Source organism: Carya illinoinensis, chromosome 9 (genome assembly GCF_018687715.1).
Source record: "Carya illinoinensis cultivar Pawnee chromosome 9, C.illinoinensisPawnee_v1, whole genome shotgun sequence".
NCBI classification, from domain to species: Eukaryota; Viridiplantae; Streptophyta; class Magnoliopsida; order Fagales; family Juglandaceae; genus Carya; species Carya illinoinensis.
The window spans coordinates 4411328-4430462 of record NC_056760.1 but is presented as its reverse complement, the minus strand read 5'-3'; the positions used below and the strand labels follow the sequence as shown (position 1 = coordinate 4430462).

At 40.8% G+C, this 19135-nt stretch overlaps 1 protein-coding gene across 1 annotated transcript; it reads right to left on the bottom strand.

The window, feature by feature from the left end:
- Positions 1-12318: 12318 nt before the first annotated feature.
- LOC122277439 lies at positions 12319-18517 on the bottom strand. Its single transcript, XM_043087417.1, has 3 exons — positions 18471-18517; positions 12768-13415; positions 12319-12492 (listed from the first exon to the last, which is right to left on the bottom strand). The coding sequence occupies exons 1-3, from the start codon at positions 18505-18507 to the stop codon at positions 12455-12457; spliced, it is 723 nt and encodes a 240-aa protein (XP_042943351.1). The 5' UTR covers positions 18508-18517; the 3' UTR covers positions 12319-12454.
- Positions 18518-19135: the final 618 nt, after the last annotated feature.

Genomic DNA, 19135 nt, shown 5'->3' with positions numbered 1-19135 from the left:
TCCGTATGCGGGCGTGTCATGTGTGTACATGCATGCATGCATGCGCGCGCGCACACATATATAAACCCGAGAATACATTCTTAATGGTGACAACGAGGGATTTGCTCAACCCTTCGATTAGTCCAAATACAACTTGATTCTTTCGTACACGTGAATTCGTGGGTTGGGGTACAGAATTATTTTATGACAGACTTGCAAACGTATTTTAAACGGGATCATCTATTAATATTTTATTTTATGAATTAAGCAACCCCATTTATGTCTTACAGCTGCCAAGAAAATTAATAATAATAATATCGCTTACAGTTGCTTTTAACTGATAATGTTTTTAAAAGTGGAAAAAATCTACTCATGATCGGAGAGTGGAATCTTTTTCTTCTTTTATCAAATAATAAGATGGTTTTTTTTTTCTTCTTTTTTTCAATAGATCTTTTTGAATTCATGTAAGGAGACGTATAATGCAAAATTATTAGATTATTAAAGATACAAAGAGCCGAGGGAGGGTCTAGAGCCCTGAAGCGCGTATGGCACGAGCGGATATATACATCTAAAGAAATATGTCAAAGGTCCATAAGACAGCCTATAACTAAGCAATTTTAGTTTTAACGTTGAGTTAAGTTAAGATAAATTGATTTATTTATAAAAATGATAAGTTAAGATGTTAGAAAGAGTTTTGTTACACCTAAGCAATTTTCGTTTGAATGTTGAGTTGAGTTAAGATAAATTAATTAATTTATGAATAATAGTAAGTTAAGATGATAGAAAGAGTTTTGTGGGATTCACCTAAAATGAGTTTAGATGTGTTTAGATATTAAAATGAGTTTAAATGTATTTATGAAAAATTAAAAAAGATTGTGGGTTTGGCGTGTAAATAGATATTGAATTGAAAAAGATTGTGGGTTTATCGTGTAAAGATGTTTTGAGTTAGACGAGTTTAGTAATTTGAGAATTGTGTATTTGAATGTTAGACTCGACTTAAAATCAGACTAACAAAAAAGAGATCTTGTTAATATACTTTTTACAACACTTTACACAAAATAATATTTTAAAATGAGGAATATTTTTATAAGATATTTTATAAAAATATCATTATTTTATAATATATATTGAGAAATAAGTCGTGTGGATTTCATTCCTCATGAACCCTGAAACACATCTTTTGGTAGCGTTGTGGACAGGGTATGGGTCGGCGGGCGGGCCTATTGGAGTAGGCGCGGACCTACTACTGGGTGGTCGTTGGTACCCAGATTCTGACCTACTACTGGGTGCTCGTTTGGTGTGAGGTTTAAGTCCTTTGTTCCTAAACCTCAACCAAACCTTTTATCACTCTGCCATAAAAGTACAGAGGGAACCCACGAATCTTTATGCTGCACTTGGTACGGTTGTTGGGAATGTAGATTCTTCTTGTACAGTTACACTTCGCCATAACACAAATGACTTGTGCTTGAATGTGTGCATCCTGTGCACATGCATCTATCCATAAGGACCAGCTCAACACATCTTTAGCTGTTCCATTAATGCCTGACAGCAAGTTCCCCGTATTAACTAGTACTTGGTTTCATGCATATGCGAAAATGGCTGGTTTCGTATCAATGCCCCCTGGAAAACATGTTCCATGTGGGGGGGATGGCCTAAGAAAAACAACAAAAATGATGAGTAATTTTATGTTATAAGCATGTGTTGCGTACGGTTCACAGATTTGTAGTCTATTATGTATAAGCATGAAAACCCGAGATTTGGAATTGCGAAACTCACAAATGGGATTGAGGGGTTGGTGGGATGATTAAACAAATTCCACCAACGTGGGTTCCATTCTAAACTTGTTAAAAACAACCAATCCTTGAACCCGATTCCCTCTAAGTTCGGGTCAACTTTCGAATACAGCAAAACCTTTTTGGAAATGACTCGAGAATTAATTGACAGATTAAAAACTCTCTATTTAATACAAATAATCTCAAGTTGTGATGGGTTTGGATCGATCAATTACAACATCGAGTTGTAATTGAACGATGGCTTTAAGATTCCAATTCCAATTCGATACCGTAATATGCTGAGAGACCTTTCTTTTTAAAATAGAACATAAAGCAAAAGTTGATAAATTTAAATCAACGATCGAACCCGAATTGAAAAATTGTAACCACAGCGTAAATAAATTCAAGATTTTTTTTTTGAAAAAGTGTTTTTTGGTGGAGTGAAAAAAAAAAAAAGACAAATCCACGTGGAGGGTAGCCGTCGAAGACGTTAAACACGGCTACAAAGTAAGCAGAAGGGAGACAGTAGTCGACAAACAAGTGCCGCATTATCCCCGCAAGCATAAGTTCATAACCCAAAGCCACAGCCTACTCCCTATGGTTCCTCTGTAAGCCACCTCTCTCTCTCTCTCTCTCTGTAGTAATTGACAATATATCGTTTTCCATATGGGATGTTCTTTTCTTCCTTACTGATCTGATGCCGGTTTAGTACTTTGGTGGTGTTTTGTTGTTGATTTTGCCGGTGCAGAGGGGAAAAAAGATGGGTTTGCTTGATAGTTTTATGCAGCGTTGAGACTTTAAGGATGGATGGTAAAGAAGGAAAAGAAAAAGTGAAGTTATAGTTTTTCTTTTCTTTTGTTGTGGCTCAGTTGTTATCGAATGAAAGGAGCAACTGAAAAAAAGAAGAAGAGAAGGGAAATGGAAGTGTCAGTGCGTATGCCACGTATGCTTGCTGAAAACATATGGGAAATAAGTTGATGGGTGTCTTGTTTTTCATTTATCAGCGATCCCAATAAAAGTATGTCGCTTAGCCGTATTCAATAAGTTTTACTCGAATGTAAGTTTTAGGTGGACCTTCTATGACCATTTTTGGATGTTTATTTTACAAAATTGTCAATGTACTGGAAAATTGGTGTTTTTATTTGTATAGTTTCTTTTAAATTTGTAGTTTCCATATTTTAGCGCTCAAAACTTTAGTAGCTATCTCGACATTGGACTAGAGGGCAAGATGCGTACTTTTTCTTTGTCAATGTAATTACATTCCTGCTGCTCAGGTGGAATGGCTTTCCATTCCTACATTGGCCTTGCAGTAGAGATTGTGTGCGGTTTCAAATTCACTGTATATATGTTTTTGGTGTTATTAATAAAAATTGAGTGGAAAATAAAGATTAAATATTTTCTGAAACATTTGTGGAATATCATGTGAGTAAGTATAATTGATATGATGGTATTCGGGTAATGAGCAGAAAAAGAGCATAAAAACTAAAAATTCAAATTTTCTATTTTCTTGCCTCTATTAGCTCTACCTTACAAGGGTTTTCTTGGTATGATGGTCGATCACAGAAGTTGTCAAGGCCATGAATGGTGATAATTGAAACTATCAATTTTTAATTTTTCAATTTCTCTTACCTCTGAATGATGGATTACTCGAAAGGATAAGAGAAAAACATTGTGACTTAGTGGGTAGGGTTGATATTGCTGTGTCTTGTGTCCCAGATGGCATTTTATTCTCCTTGCCTCATTGTTACAGAAGTCCAGTGTTGTTCTCTACTATATTCCTTGAAAAGTATGCCATTGTGAAATTTATCTTGGTATTTTTGACTGACTGCTGTTATGGTTTGTAGGATTGATGCTTCCTGATGCTCATTTATGTGAACAATTACCTGAAGTGTGGGGTATTTGAAGCTTCACCCTTTCATAAAAGAGATTTTCAATTCTCTATTAAAAGAAAATGGAGCTTAACTTGTTTGCCGGCTTCTTTTCCTGGACATCATCTCACTAGAAACAGTAAGCCCCATTCCAAATGAACTGTAGGTTCAGAGTTACATGTACCTTATATTCACTCCTATGCATGAATCTGATTAATAGGAAAGAAACACTGTAATCAATGACTTCCGTTCATCCAAAAGAAACACTGTAATAGGAAAGAAATTAGATAATCTGTTCATCCAAAAGAAATAGAGATAATATAAGGTCATCTCAGTTGGTTTCTTCGTTAGAGACTAGTCAATCTAGAAAGCAGTGAATCATATAATTGGATAACTGACTCTTTATGTTGCTATACTGCGTAAAAGATTAACCTTGAATTTTCAAACTTACTGTTTGACTTAATATATTAGGTGTTAGATCTACAAAGATGTCATCTCAAATCATGGAAAAAATGGAATGCAATGTGGTTGTGAAGGAGTACTTGCAAGATCTTCCTCTCCCGCATTCATATGAGGCTGCCATGGAAGCACTTTCCTCCCTCATTACTCGTAAAAATCGAGGAGACAAATCATCTATAGGTGGTAAATATGGAAAAATGCAAAGAATGTCTGAGTATCTTAAGGTAACATTTGTGTACTTATTCCTGCATGTTTGAAGTAATTGTTGTTTAGGATATTGTACATTGTAACTTCCATGAGCATTTGTTAGGTTAGCAATATACGTAGTTACAATATTGAGGACCAAAATTTTTCTTTCTCTCTCCGTACACTTTTCATTTTTTCTCTCCTCTTTCACCTGTAACTGCATTCCAATGGGTCTCGGGATTTTTTGATTGGAGTTTTGTCTTCGCTGAATGGTAAAAATGGCCCCTGTTAAAGCGGTGGTCATTGAATGACAAACTTTTGAAATTTATAGGGAGGGCCGATGGCTGGTCCTTACAGAAAAAGGGTGGAAGTTTGTGAAAAGCTTGAAAATGGAGTTAGCAACTGCACGGTGGTTCTGCAGAGTCCTGGAGGATGGTGTGAATGTATGGAGAAAGGGGTTTTATGTCAGTCATCGTGAAGGTGACATGGGCTACACTGTGCAGAGGTGTTCAAATATCCAAGGTGCTTTCATGGCACTAGAAGAGTATAGAGGGGGTGGACACCATAATTGTATTCTGGTTCCAGATGACAGAGATGGGAAGGGATGGCGGAAACTGGCTGCGCTCCTAAGGGAGGCTTCTTGTTACGGTGGACAGATAGCACCAGTCACACCCTTGCTGAAACCTCTTCAGTTGTACAAGGAGGCTCTCCAACCATCGAGGTCTGTGGACCTATCGCGTCAGTTGGACAGGAGGGTGGCTAGTGGGGCTGACAGTGGAGTTGTTTAAGCTAGAACTCAGGGATGTGAGGAGGTTGGCAGGAGGTGTGCTGGCCTTCAAAAGAAAACTATCATGTGGGTATTAACTGATATGCAATCGTGGATGGGGGAATTGCAGAGTAATATTAATTGGCTGAAACGGTGTGCTGAGGAGCAAGGGTGGGGTTTGGGTCTTGGTGTGGGTATTGAGCTCACTACTAGGCACTTAAAGGGTCAGGAGCCCAAGGGGCAATCAAAGGGCAAGGAGTCCATGGTTATATGTGGGCATATCTCTTCACCTGGGCCTGCTAAGGGAGAGGGCTCCTCCAATGGGCCCAAGCCCTCCTGAATGGAGAATAGGCCCTGCGGGCTTGTATGGAGAAGACGGGGGACTTCCCTTCCACCCGTAGCAGTGGCCTACATCAAGGGTGGCGTGACCCTTGCTCTGGTGCCGGCAAGGGGTGTGGGGACTCCGACGAAGGTAGCAGCACCTATCTCGGAGGGTGTTCAATAGGAGGCAGATCCGGTTGGCTTAGGCATTGACATTGGTGGTAACGAGAAAGGAGGGATGAACTACTGTACCACTCCACGTGGCAAGGAGGGACTGGGTCATGCATAGGCTCGGTCGACTGATGCTGCTGGGTCTCCAACAGTTGTTGTTCCTCCTGTTCAACTGCCGGAACCATACTTTCTCCTCTGGAGGTGCCGTGTGAAACAAAGCCTACAGTTTTTTCTCAACTATTGAGTGGGGAAGAGCCACAAAACAGGTCGATGGAGTTAGGTGAGCCCTCAATGGCAGTTGTGGCTCCATCTCTTCCACAGGTGGTTGATTTACTTCCTGAGGGGGCTTCAATGGATATAAATGAACAACTTCAATCTCAACCGTGGGAAGGCACTCAAGACTCGGCGTTGGTAGTGACTAATTTCGACAATGGGCCTTCTGTTGAGAGGATGGAGGACCCAACCCCTTTATGCACAATCTCCCCTAACCTGGATCTGTCTGCATCAGATTGGGTGTTTAAGAATGTTGAGGAGATGTATTCTTCTCTTGGTATTTCTTGTGTAGGCTATGAGGATCAATTCAGAGCCCTTCTTATTGCTATTGAAAATAGTTGTTCGAAGTCGGCCATGAAGCGAGAAAGGGAACTTAAAAGACTTTCTTGCTCCATCAACTATGAAGCCAAAGAAAAAGGGGGGGGGGGTGGAAGAGATAGATTGAAAGGGAGGGGCACTCTTGCTAATTATGAAGCCTAAAGTATTATTGTGGAATGTGAGGGGGCTGAATGACTGTAATAAACGTCTTCGTATAAGGTCTTTATTGCGGTCATGGAAAGTGGATGTAGTGTGCTTTCAAGAAACTAAGTTGAGGGTAGTGGATAGAAGAATAATCTGTAGCGTGTGGGGCTGTGCCTATGTAGGGTGGTCCTACTTGGCCTTGTTGGGTGCTTCCGGGGGAGTTCTTTTAATGTGGGACAAAAGAGTGGTGGAGTCGGTTGAGGATTGTGTTGGGAATTTTTCGGTAGCTAGTCGCTTCAAAAATACGATTGATGGACGGGAATGGGCTTTTGCGGGTATTTATGGTCCAAATTTGGATAGTGAGAGGAGGCGACTATGGGAGGAGTTGGCGGGTCTTATTTATTTATGGGAGGTGCCGTGGTGCATGAGGGGAGATTTTAATGTTGTTTGCTTTCCTAGCAAGCATTCAGGAACTCATCGCCACTCGATAGCTATGGAGGAGTTCTCGGAGTTTGTTTTTGACTTAGATCTTATGGATCTCCCTCTTCTAGGGGGAGAGTTCACATGGTCTAATGGTCGGGGATGGTCGAGACTGGATAGGTTCCTCGTCTCCCTGTCATGGGAGGCGTACTTTCCTGATCTTTCACAGAAACGCTTGCCACGTGTGCTCTATGACCATTTTCCTATTGTCTTGCATTGTGGTGGCATTAATGGTAGACATAGACCTTTCAAGTTCGAAAATATGTGGTTAGCGGCGGAGGGTTTCGTGGATAAGGTGCGTTCTTGGTGGTCCTCTTATATGTTTACAGGCAATCCCAGTTTCATTCTAGCTTGTAAACTCAAAGTTTTGAAGGAGGATTTAAAGAAGTGGAACTTGGAAGTGTTTGGTAATATTGACAATCAAAAGAATACTCCTATGGTGGAACTACGAGACCTTAAGGATAAGGAATTGACGAGAGACTTTTTAGAGGAGACCCTTGCTAGAAAAAGGGCGGTTGTAACTGATCTGGAGAGGATGCTTTTGATAGAAGAGATTTCGTGGAGACAAAAATCCAGGGCCCTTTGGCTAAAAGAGGGTGATAAATGTACGAAGTTTTTCCACAAAGTGGCAAATTCACATTGACGCAGCAATACGATTGAGTCACTCCACTTAGGTACTCAAGTGCTTGCATCCACTGATGATTTGGAAAACCATATTATGCAACTCTTTGAGAACCGCCTCTCTGAACCAGCAGGCTTGAGGCCAAAACTTGATGGCTTGCCTTTTGAGTCTATTGATTCACAAAGTGCAAATGGTTTGGAAAGGGCGTTTGAGGAAGATGAAGTGGTTAAGGTTATTCGTAGCATGGCAAAGGATAAGGCACTAGGCCCAGATGGATTCTCGATGGGTTTTTTTTCAGGTTTGTTGGGATGTAGTGAAATGTGACATTCTACAGGTTTTTGCAGAATTCCACTCTTTCCATAAATTTGAGAAAAGCCTCAATGCGACGTTCGTTGCTCTTATTTCCAAAAAAATGGGGCTAAGGTAATTGAAGATTTTCGCCCCATAAGCCTTGTGAGTGGAGTCTATAAAATTATCTCCAAAGTCCTGGCAAATAGGCTTAGCTTGGTGATGGAACATATTATTTCTAAGCCTCAAAATGCCTTCATCAGAGGGAGACAGATCCTGGATTCGGTGCTAATAGCCAATGAGTGCCTGGATCATCGATTGAGGGAAGGAGTCCCAGGTATACTTTGTAAGCTTGACATGGAAAAGGCTTATGATCATGTGAATTGGGACTTCATTTTCTACTTGCTCGGTAGGTGCGGTTTTGGTGACAAGAGGATTTCATGGATCCGGTATTGTATATCTATTGTTCGTTTTTCAGTGTAAATGGCACTCCTGTTGGATTTTTTAACAGCTCTCGTGGTTTGAGGCAGGGGGATCCCTTGTCTCCTGTCTTGTTCGTCATTGTTATGGAGGCACTTCGTAGGTTGGTGAAGGCTGCTGTTGGCGGAGGTTTTTTAACTGGTTTTTCAGTGGGTCATGGCACAAATGGGCCTACTTCACTTTCTCATCTCCTATTTGCGGATGATACTTTCTTATTTTGTGATGCGGATACTGGTTAGATACAATCTTTGCGAGCTCTCTTGCTTTGTTTTGAAGCAGTGTCAGGACTTAAGGTTAATCTCAACAAATCCGAGTTGGTTGCGGTGGGTGCAGTGCCTAATATTAACAACTTAGCGCGATTGTTGGATTGCAAGGTGTCTTCCTTACCTATGAAATATTTGGGTCTACCGCTGGAGGCCAACATTAAGGCTCGAGCCATATTGGATGGGGTGGTGGAGAAAGTTGAGAGGAAGCTTGCTGGGTGGAAATGGATGTATCTATCGAAAGGGGGGCGACTCACTTTAATTAAGAGTTGTTTATCCAATCTCCCCACTTTCTTCCTCTCACTTTTTCCTTTACTTGCAGGGGTGGTAACTAGAATTGAGAGTTTATTCTGGGCTTTCCTATTGGGGGGGGGGGGGGGGGGGGAATGGGAGAGGAAACAAAATTCCATCTAGTTAATTGGAACAAGGTTTGCTCTCCAGTTCAAAATGGAGGCTTGGGGATATGTAATTTGCGAACGTTCAATAAAGCCTTATTGGGTAAATGGTTATGGAGGTACCACTCAGAGGGGAACACACTTTGGAAGGAGATTATCGATTCTAGACATGGGAGTGCGTGGGGAGGCTGGTGCTCCAATGAAGTAAGGGGAGGACATGGTGTGGGCTTATGGAAATTCATTAGGAAGGGCTGGTAGGGTTTCGTAAGTCACATACGATTCATGGTGGGAGATGGCTCCAGAATAAGATTTTTGCATGATGTTTGGTGTGGAGAGTGCGCTTTACACAAGGCATTTCCAGCACTCTATAGTATTGCAGCTAACAGAGAGGCCTTTGTTGCAAATATGAGAGTATCCTTTGTTGCAAATATGAGAGTATTCTCCCGTGGATCTTATCAGTGGAATATTCTTTTTAATAGAAATATGCAGGATTGGGAACTGCAGACTGTGTCTGATTTCTTCAGGTTGCTCTATTCCTTGGGAAATACGGCCCAAGTGGATAGGTTACAATGAAAGGCTAAGGATGGTAAAAAATGTACAGTTAGGACATACTACAAGATCCTGACAACCCAAGGTCATAGATCATTTCCATGGAAGAGAATTTGGAGATCACGGGTGTCAAGATGATTCAATACCTCCTGAGTGAGGGTTTCCTTTCATTATATAGGCACAAGTGTGCAAGATACAAGGCTGAAATCAAGGCTAAATTACAGGAATTAAATCTATTTACAAGAAAGGAAACTATGACTATGTACAAAATCTGTCTAAGTATGGAAAGTCTGTTATCTAAATAAGGAAGTAAATATATACAACTCATAACAGAAAATAAGGCAAGTGGAGACGTATGCTGGTCGGTCAAGAAGCATCAATTTGCCCACAAGAAACTGATGACGGTGTCGTGTCATGGCCTTAGTAAATATATCAGCAATCTGGAGGTCAGTAGAAATATGAGGAAGAGAAATGATGTGAGTGTCCAATACTTCCCGAATGGAATGACAGTCCACCTCAATGTGTTTCGTGCGTTCATGAAAAACGGGATTGGCAGCAATTTGAATGGCACTAGTGTTGTCAGTGTGGAGAGGAGTAGGATCAGACTGAGCGCAACCAAGCTCAGCGAGGAGACCACGAAGCCAAAGAATCTCAGAGCAAGCAGCAGACATCGCACGGTATTCAGATTCAGTGGAAGATTTGGAAACACGATCCTGTTTCTTACTCTTCCAAGAGATCAAGGAGTCACCAAGAAACATGCACCAGCCTGTAACAGAGCGTCGCGTATCAGGACATCCCGCCCAATTAGCGTCACTGTAAGCCACAAGATTAAGAGAAGTCCCAGTAGGAAAGAACAGGCCACGGCTAGGAGAGCCGCGAAGATAGCGAATAATACGACGAACAGCAGCAAAATGTAGATGACGGGGAGCCTGCATGAACTGACTAACCTGCTGGACAGCAAATGAAATATCAGGCCGAGTTATAGTCAAATAGTTCAGGCTCCCCACTAATTGTCGATACAGAGTAGGATCAGAGAGGAGATCACCCTCGTCCCGACGATATTTCGTGTTTACTTCCAAAGGAGTATCCACAAAAGAAGTATCCTGGAGACCAGCCAAAGTAATCAGATCCTGAGTATATTTATGCTGATTCAAAAAAATGCCAGATAGATCAGTATGAACTTCCAACCCCAAGAAGTATGTAAGAGGACCAAGGTCCTTCATATGAAATGAGGCTTGAAGATGCTGCTGCAGTTGGGCGATCAAGACAGAATCCGTCCCAGTAATAACAATATCATCAACATAAACCAGAAGAAGAACAATTCCAATCGATGTTTTGCAGAAAAATAAAGAAGAGTCATATTGACTCTGCTTAAAGGAAAATTGAAGCAAAGTGGAGCGGAATTTATCAAACCATGCACGAGGAGCTTGTTTCAACCCATATAACGAGCGTTTCAACTTACAGACATCTGAGGGAGAAGAAGAGGACAAACCAGGTGGAATGGTCATGTATATCTCTTCTTTAAGGTCGCCATGAAGAAAGGCATTTTTGACATCCATTTGATGAAGAGACCAACCTTTAGAGGCAGCAACAGAAAGGACAGTTTGCACTGTAGTCATCTTAGCCACCGGAGCAAAAGTCTCCTCATAGTCCACTCCATACTCTTGCCTATTGCCAAGTGCAACCAAACGGGCCTTATATCGATCCAGAGTCCCATCGGAACGCAGCTTGATAGAATAAACCCATTTGCAACCAATAGGTTTCACCTGAGCAGGACAAGGGACAACATCCCATGTATGATTATCTTGAAGAGCTTGAAGTTCATCAGCCATCGCCCCACGCCAACAATCATGTTTAGCGGCCGCAGAATATCCGGACGGAATAGGAATGGAAGACAAAGTAGTATGAAGAGAGGTATGGGAGAAACCATACCGATCAGGCGGACGAGACACTCTGGTCGAACGACGAGGAACTGTGATAGTGTCCGGATCACCCGTAGAAGATGCAGTCGGAGCAGGCTCAAATGGCGGATCAGGCTCAGGAAGGGGCAAAGTAGGATGTCGTCTTTCATAGACAAGGCCAGGTTTGAAGCGAACAGAAGAAGAAGCCAAGTCATCAAAATTAGGCAAGACAGACATCTCAGGCAAAGACTCAACATGAGAAGAAAAGAATGACTGATTTTCAAAGAGAACAACATGACGAGAAATGCGAAATCGGTTAGAGCATGGATCATAGCAAACATAACCTTTGTGCGAAGTACTATAACCCATAAAAGCACATTTGACCGATTGAGCAGATAGTTTATGACGCTCATGGGAAGGTAAATGAACAAAACAAACACAGCCAAAAGTATGCATATCAAGGTAGCTAGGATGCCGATGATAAAGACGAAAGTAAGGAGTTTCAAAATTCAGAACACTCGACGGCAATCTATTAATTAAATAAACAGCCGTAGACAAGGCTTCAACCCAGAATTTAGAAGGAACAGATGATTGAAGCAATAAAGTACGAACAACATCCAACAAATGTCGATTTTTACGTTCAGCGACACCATTCTGCTGAGGTGTATAAGGACAAGAACGTTGAGAAACAATGCCACGTTGTTTAAGAAAATCATGAAACTCACTAGACATATATTCACCACCTGAATCAGTCCTTAGAATTTTAATGTGAGAAGAAAATTGAGTCTCAACATAAGCAGTGAATTGTTGGAAAACAGAGAAGACCTCAGATTTAGAACGAAGAAAATAAATCCAGGTATACTTCGTATAATCATCAATGAAAGTAACAAAGTATTTATAATTGGCATGCGAGATAACAGGAGAAATGCCCCACACATCACTATGAATCAAATCGAAACAATGTTCAGCATGACTACCATGAGAAGGAAAAGAAAGAGACTTACTTTTACCTAATTTGCATGTGGAGCAATCAAAAGAAAGATGAGAAGAAAAATTATCTTTATTGCCCAACAAATCAGAATTTATTACATGAGATAAAACAACGGAATTAGGATGACCCAACCGTTTGTGCCATACTTCATACTTATTGTTCACAGTGTGACAAGCAAACGAAATAACAGTAGGAAGAGAAAAATGTAGAGGAAATAAACGTCCAACTTTAGGCCCCTTCGCGAGTATCTGGCCCGACACCTGATCCTGCACAAGACAACCATCACGAGAAAAACGAACATCACAGTTGTTATCAACCAATTGTCCAACAGATATAAGACTAGTAGAGAGCTGAGGTGATACAAAAACATCCTGAACAGTAGAATCAACATCCCTAATAGCATGAATAGGTAACTGACTACCATTAGCAATCTGAACGTGTAATGAGCCATTATAAGGCCGAACATTGCTAAGAGTATCAGAAGAGCTAGTCATGTGATTAGACGCACCCGAATCAACAAGCCATGTAAGGGAACCGTTACCTTGCAGCCCTAAGGCTGAAAATGCTGAAATAATCATTTGCTGAACCATCTCTGTAGTAAGAGTAGAAGAATCTCCTGTAGTAGCAGAAGAAGAGGAATCCACAGTAGCCTGATAAGCATTAGCCTGACGATTCTGGGGACGAGTAGGACAATCTTTAATAATATGGCCCGGCTTCTTACAGTAGTTGCAAGATTTTCTGGCACAGTGGGCAGCAATATGTCCGTATTCCTTGCAGCTGAAGCATTGAACGTTCCGCATGTCCCGTCCCTTGCCTTTCCCGTGAGCAGCGTAAGCCACAGCATTGGGTATCATTTTGTCATGCTGATAAGTGGCCTGGGTGGCAAGACGCTGCTCCTCACGAAGTAACTCCCCAAAACAAACATCCAAAGAGGGCACAGGATCACGGTTCATCAAATTGGAGCGAGTGACCTCAAATTCAGGTCGTAACTTCATTAAAAACTGATCACGCTTACTTTGTTCATGAACGGCCTGCACAACAGAGAGAGAAGCTTCCGGAACCTTGGCATAAATCATGTCAGTAAACTCTCCCCACAGAGTATTAAAACCAGAAAAATAATCTTGAATAGAGAGATCGCCCTGAGTGTAACTGGCAATCTCATATTCTAATTGAAAACGCCGGGCAGTATTTATCAAAGGAAACTAGGGTTTTCTTTTCTTAAGATGTGGCAGTCTCCTAATAGGATATGTTTTCTAATAGTTATCTTGTATTTAAATTCAACTTGTACATATTTAGATAGGATAAAATCATATTAGTTTAGATAGAGATAAAGATTTAGTTTGTTGAGATTAGATAGAGATAAAGATGTAGTTTGTTGAGATTCAAATTTGAATTCTCAATCTTATCTTTGTAATTATTTCTATATAATGAGAAGGAAGCACCTCAAATGGATTATTCAGCCAAATCTGACATGGTATCTAGAGCAGGTTCCTAATTGCCATACCTTCTACAAATTTTTTTTTTTCCTGGGATTGTATTCTTGGTCTGGGTATTCTCGACACTTCTGTGCCTTCATGCTTATCATAGACAGCCAGGGTTCTCTTAGTCTGTCGGCATTTTCTGTGCTGATTTATACTGTTTTCGGCAACTGGGTTGCCTTGTTCTGGCACTCGGCTGTTTAGTGACTTTTGTGCTCTCGGTCTAGACCACCAGGGAATTTTTTGACAATCTCTGTCTCAATTTCTGGCTCTCGAGACTCTGTTTGGTGGTGATTTCCCAGTTCTGGCCATTTTTTTACTCTCGGAATTTGACAGGTTTGTTCTCATGGCATCTGAAAAATCTGATTCCTTGTGCATTCGTTTCAATGGTAAAAATTATTCTGCATGGGCATTTCATTTTCAACTTCTTGTCAAGGGTAAAGAACTTTGGGGTCATATTGATGGCAATATTCCAGCCCCAGAAAGTGCTACGGAGAAGTCTAAATGGGAAAGTAAGGATGCCAAGATCATGTCTTGGATCCTAGGCTCTATGGAGCCTCACATCATTCTCAATCTTCGACCCTACAAAACCTCCAAGGCTATGTGAGAGTATTTAAAGAGAATCTATACTCAAAATAATTCTGCTAGACGGTTTCAGCTAGAATTTGAGATGGCTAATTTTTCTCAAGGTGCCTTATCTATAGAGGAATTCTATTCTGGTTTTTCAAATCTGTGGGCTGAATACACTGATATTGTGTATTCCTCTGTCACTATTGCTGGTCTCCCTCATGTGCAAAGAGTGCATGAAACTAGTAGGAGGGATCAGTTTCTTATGAAACTACGTCCAGATTTTGAATTTGTTCGTTCTCAATTAATGAATAGAGATCCAGTTCCTTCTCTCGATGATTGTTTGGGTGATATACTTCGGGAGGAGCAACGGTTATTTACTCGGAGTAAAATGGAACAGCAGCTGGCTCCTCCAGCTCAAGTGGCATTTACAGCACAAGGGAAATCAAAGGGCCGAGACTATAGCACTACACAATGCTATAGTTGCAAGGGTTTTGGTCACATTGCCACCCATTGTCCGAAGAAATTTTGCAATTATTGCAAAAAATCTGGACATATTATCAAGGATTGTCCAATCCGACCACCTCGAAAGCAAGAACGTGCCTATTCCACTTTGGTTGATTCATCAGGTGCATCCTCTTCTACAGCTCCTGCTGCTGCCACTCATGTTTCAGTGCCTGCTGGTTCCAATTCTACTACTCTTACTCCTGATATGGTACAACAAATGATTATTTCTGCCTTTTCCGCTTTAGGCCTCTCAGGTAAAACAAAATCATCCCCTAATTCATGGCTTATAGATTCTGGTGCCTCAAATCATATGACTAATACTTCCACTTCCTTACATAATCTTCGGTCCTATAATGGTCCTCTCAAAATACACACGGCAAGTGGTAGTTCACTACCAATTTCTGCCGTGGGTGATGTGTCTACTATCATTCGAAATGTTTTGGTTTCTCCTAACCTTTCCTCCAATTTACTTTCAGTTGGACAGCTTGTTGAAAATGATTGTAATGTCTCTTTTTCATCTTCTGGTTGTGTTGTACAGGATCGAGTGTCCGGGAGGATGATTGCGAGGGGTCCTAAGGAGGGTCGGCTATTTCCAATAAATCCTAGTACAGGTTTTCTTGAGTCTAGTTCTTTTATTTCTTGTCATGCTGTCAAAACAAGTACTAAAGATTGGCATCGTCGTTTAGGTCATCCCAATCCTAATGTACTCCAAACTTTGTTTAAATCTGGTGCTATTGACAATAAAAATTCAGTTTCAATGGAAATGAGTTCTTTTGATTGTACCTCTTGCAAACTTGCCAAAAGTAAAGTGCTACCGTTTCCACAATCTAGTTCTCATGCCTCTCGGGTGTTTGATATAATTCATAGCGATGTTTGGGGTATATCTCCGGTTATATCACATGCTCACTACAAGTATTTTGTTACTTTTATTGACGATTGCAGTAGATTCACTTGGATCTATTTTCTTCGTAATAAAAGTGAAGTTTTTTCTGTTTTCAAGGCCTTTTTCGCACTCATTCAGACACAATTTGCTTCCTCTATCAAGGTCTTACGATCTGATTCTGGGGGTGAATATATGTCTCATGAATTTCAAAATTTTCTTCAAGAAAAAGGTATTCTTTCCCAACGTTCTTGCGCATCTACACCACAACAAAATGGGGTAGCTGAACGTAAGAATCGACATTTACTTGATATGGTTCGGGCTCTTCTTATTGATTCATCTGTTCCATCTCGTTTTTGGTGTGAAGCATTAGCTACTGCTGTCCATTTAATTAATCGATTGCCCACACCAGTTTTACATAATGTTTCTCCCTATTTCATACTATTTGGTCACACACCTAACTATTCTGATTTGCATATCTTTGGTTGTGTGTGCTTTGTTCATCTCCCACCACATGAAAGACATAAATTGACTGCTCAATCAGTTCGGTGTGCTTTTCTTGGATATAGTTCAACTCAAAAAGGATTTCTTTGCTACGATCCTAATGCACGAAGAATTCGAATTTCCAGGAATGTTGTGTTTTTTGAACATCAACAATTTTTTCTCTCTCATGTTGATCCTATCTCACCTAGTTTTTCAATTCTTCATGATGAGCCCATTCCCTTCCCCATGCCAAATCCAGATACTTTGTCTGCTCCAGTGACTCGTTTTAAACCTGGTTTTGTCTACACTCGACGTCATCGCACTCCTTTGGCCGAGTCTTCTATGACTTCTCAAGATTCTCCTCCTCCGGCACCTGATTCGACACCCACCATAGCTCCTGTTGCTCCAGTTCTTAGGAAATCTATCCGTGTCTCTCGCCCACCAGATCGGTATGGTTTTTCTTCCCCTACTTCTATGACTGCTACATTATCTTCCATTGCTATACTTTCTTCTTACAAACAGGCTATGGAACATGAGTGCTGGAAGCAAGCCATGCAAACAGAACTTGATGCACTTGAGGATAATCAAACTTGGGATGTGGTACAATGTCCTCCTTCGATCAAACCCATTGGTAGTAAATGGGTATACTCAGTCAAGCTTCGTTCCGATGGCTCACTGGAACGATACAAAGCTAGATTGGTTGCTTTGGGGAATCGCCAAGAGTATGGCATAGATTATGATGAGACCTTTGCTCCGGTTGCCAAGATGACTACTGTTCGCTTGTTACTTGCCGTTGCTGCTTCTAAATCTTGGCAATTACATCAGATGGATGTCAAGAATGCTTTCTTGCATGGTGATCTAAAGGAAGATATCTACATGAAGCTCCCATCTAGTATGCCTATTTCCTTCCCTACAGCTGTATGTAAATTGAAGAAGTCATTGTATGGTCTCAAACAAGCTCCTTGAGCTTGGTTTGAAAAATTTCGTAATACTTTGCTAGGGTTTTCTTTTAAGCAAAGTAAGTACGATGCTTCCTTATTTTTGCACAAGGGCAATGCTGGAGTAGTATTTTTGTTGGTTTATGTAGATGATATTATCATCTCTGGCTCGGATGGACCATCGATTCAAAAACTTCAGCAACATCTTCATAATGTGGTTCACATGAAGGATCTTGGGATCTTACCTACTTTCTAGGGTTGGAAGTTCGGTCTCAGCCACATGGTTTATTTCTCAATCAACACAAGTATATTCAAGACTTAATTCAGTTAGGGAGATTGGAAGATACTACTCCAGTTGATACTCCTCTGGAGGTGAATGTTAAGTATAGAAAAGATGAAGGCGAACTACTCCCAGATCCTACCTTATATCGTAAGTTAGTTGGTAGCTTGATTTATCTCACCATCACGCGCCCTGATATCTCTTATGCTGTCCACACTGTTAGTAAGTTCATGGATTCACCTCGACATCTCCATTTGGTAGCTGTTCGTCGGATTATTCGTTATCTACTTGGGACTCCTAATCGTGGACTGTTTTTTCCTAAGGGTTCTTCTCTTCACTTGACTGTCTATAGTGATGTAGATTGGGCTGGCTGTCCAGACTCTCGACGTTCTACTACTGGATGGTGTGTCTTCCTTGGGGATTCGCTTATCTCTTGGAAGTGTAAGAAGCAAGATTGTGTATCTAAGTCATCTACAGAAGCTGAATATAGGGCAATGTCTGCCGCATGTTCAGAAATCATGTGGTTGCGTGGTATTCTTTCAGAACTCGGGTTTGCACAAACACATCCCACACCTCTTCATGGTGATAATACAAGTGCCATTCAAATTGTAGCCAATCCAGTTTTTCATGAACGTACGAAGCACATTGAGGTTGATTGTCACTATATCCGAGATGCCTATGAGTCTAAAGCTATCATTCTCCCTCATATGCCAACTGAACACCAAGTAGCTGATATCTTCACCAAAGCTTTAACTCGACAACGACATCAATATCTAGTTAGCAAATTGCTGCTAGTTGACTCACTAGCATCAATTTGAGGGAGGGTATCAAAGGAAACTAGGGTTTTCTTTTCTTAAGATGTGGCAGTCTCCTAATAGGATATGTTTTCTAATAGTTATCTTGTATTTAAATTCAACTTGTACATATTTAGATAGGATAAAATCAGATTAGTTTAGATAGAGATAAAGATTTAGTTTGTTGAGATTAGATAGAGATAAAGATGTAGTTTGTTGAGATTCAAATTTGAATTCTCAATCTTATCTTTGTAATTAATTCTATATAATGAGAAGGAAGCACCTCAAATGGATTATTCAGCCAAATCTGACAGTATTGTCCTGATTATATACTTTCCGTAAGTATTCCCACATAGATTGAGCAGTCTTATCCGGCCTTAGATTGAGAACAATAAGGGGATCAACAGAGCCTAAAATCCATGTCATCACCCTAGCATCTTTAATTGTCCATTGAGCCAACTTAGGAGGCTCAGTAGGAGCGGGATCACTACCATCAATATGACCCCATAAATCTTTCCCCAAAACAAATAAGCGAAATTGAAATTCCCAAGCAGAATAATTTTTACCCGTAAATTTCACAGTAAAAGAATCTGAAGACATGATGCTCATAAAATGGAAACCAGCCAAGAATAATACTGCTGCACGTATCTACTAAGCACCAAAAAAATTAAACTCACAGAAATGCCAAGAAGCTCCTGCACGTAAACTGCCGAAAGCTACACAAAGACTGCCGAGAAGCCCAAATCTGTCACAGAAACTGCCGACAGCTACAAAACTCCAAGAAATAGCACAGCCCAGCAACAACGACAGCAAGAAACCAGCACAGACAGTGCCGACGGGATGAAAACTAACACCCACCACCAAGAAAAAAATAATAGCAGCCCAGCCACAAGCAAACAACTCACAGAAAGTGCCGACAGAGTCAACACTAGCCTCCAACCAGAAAAAAAATTATCCCACGAGAATGAACCAGAAATATTCC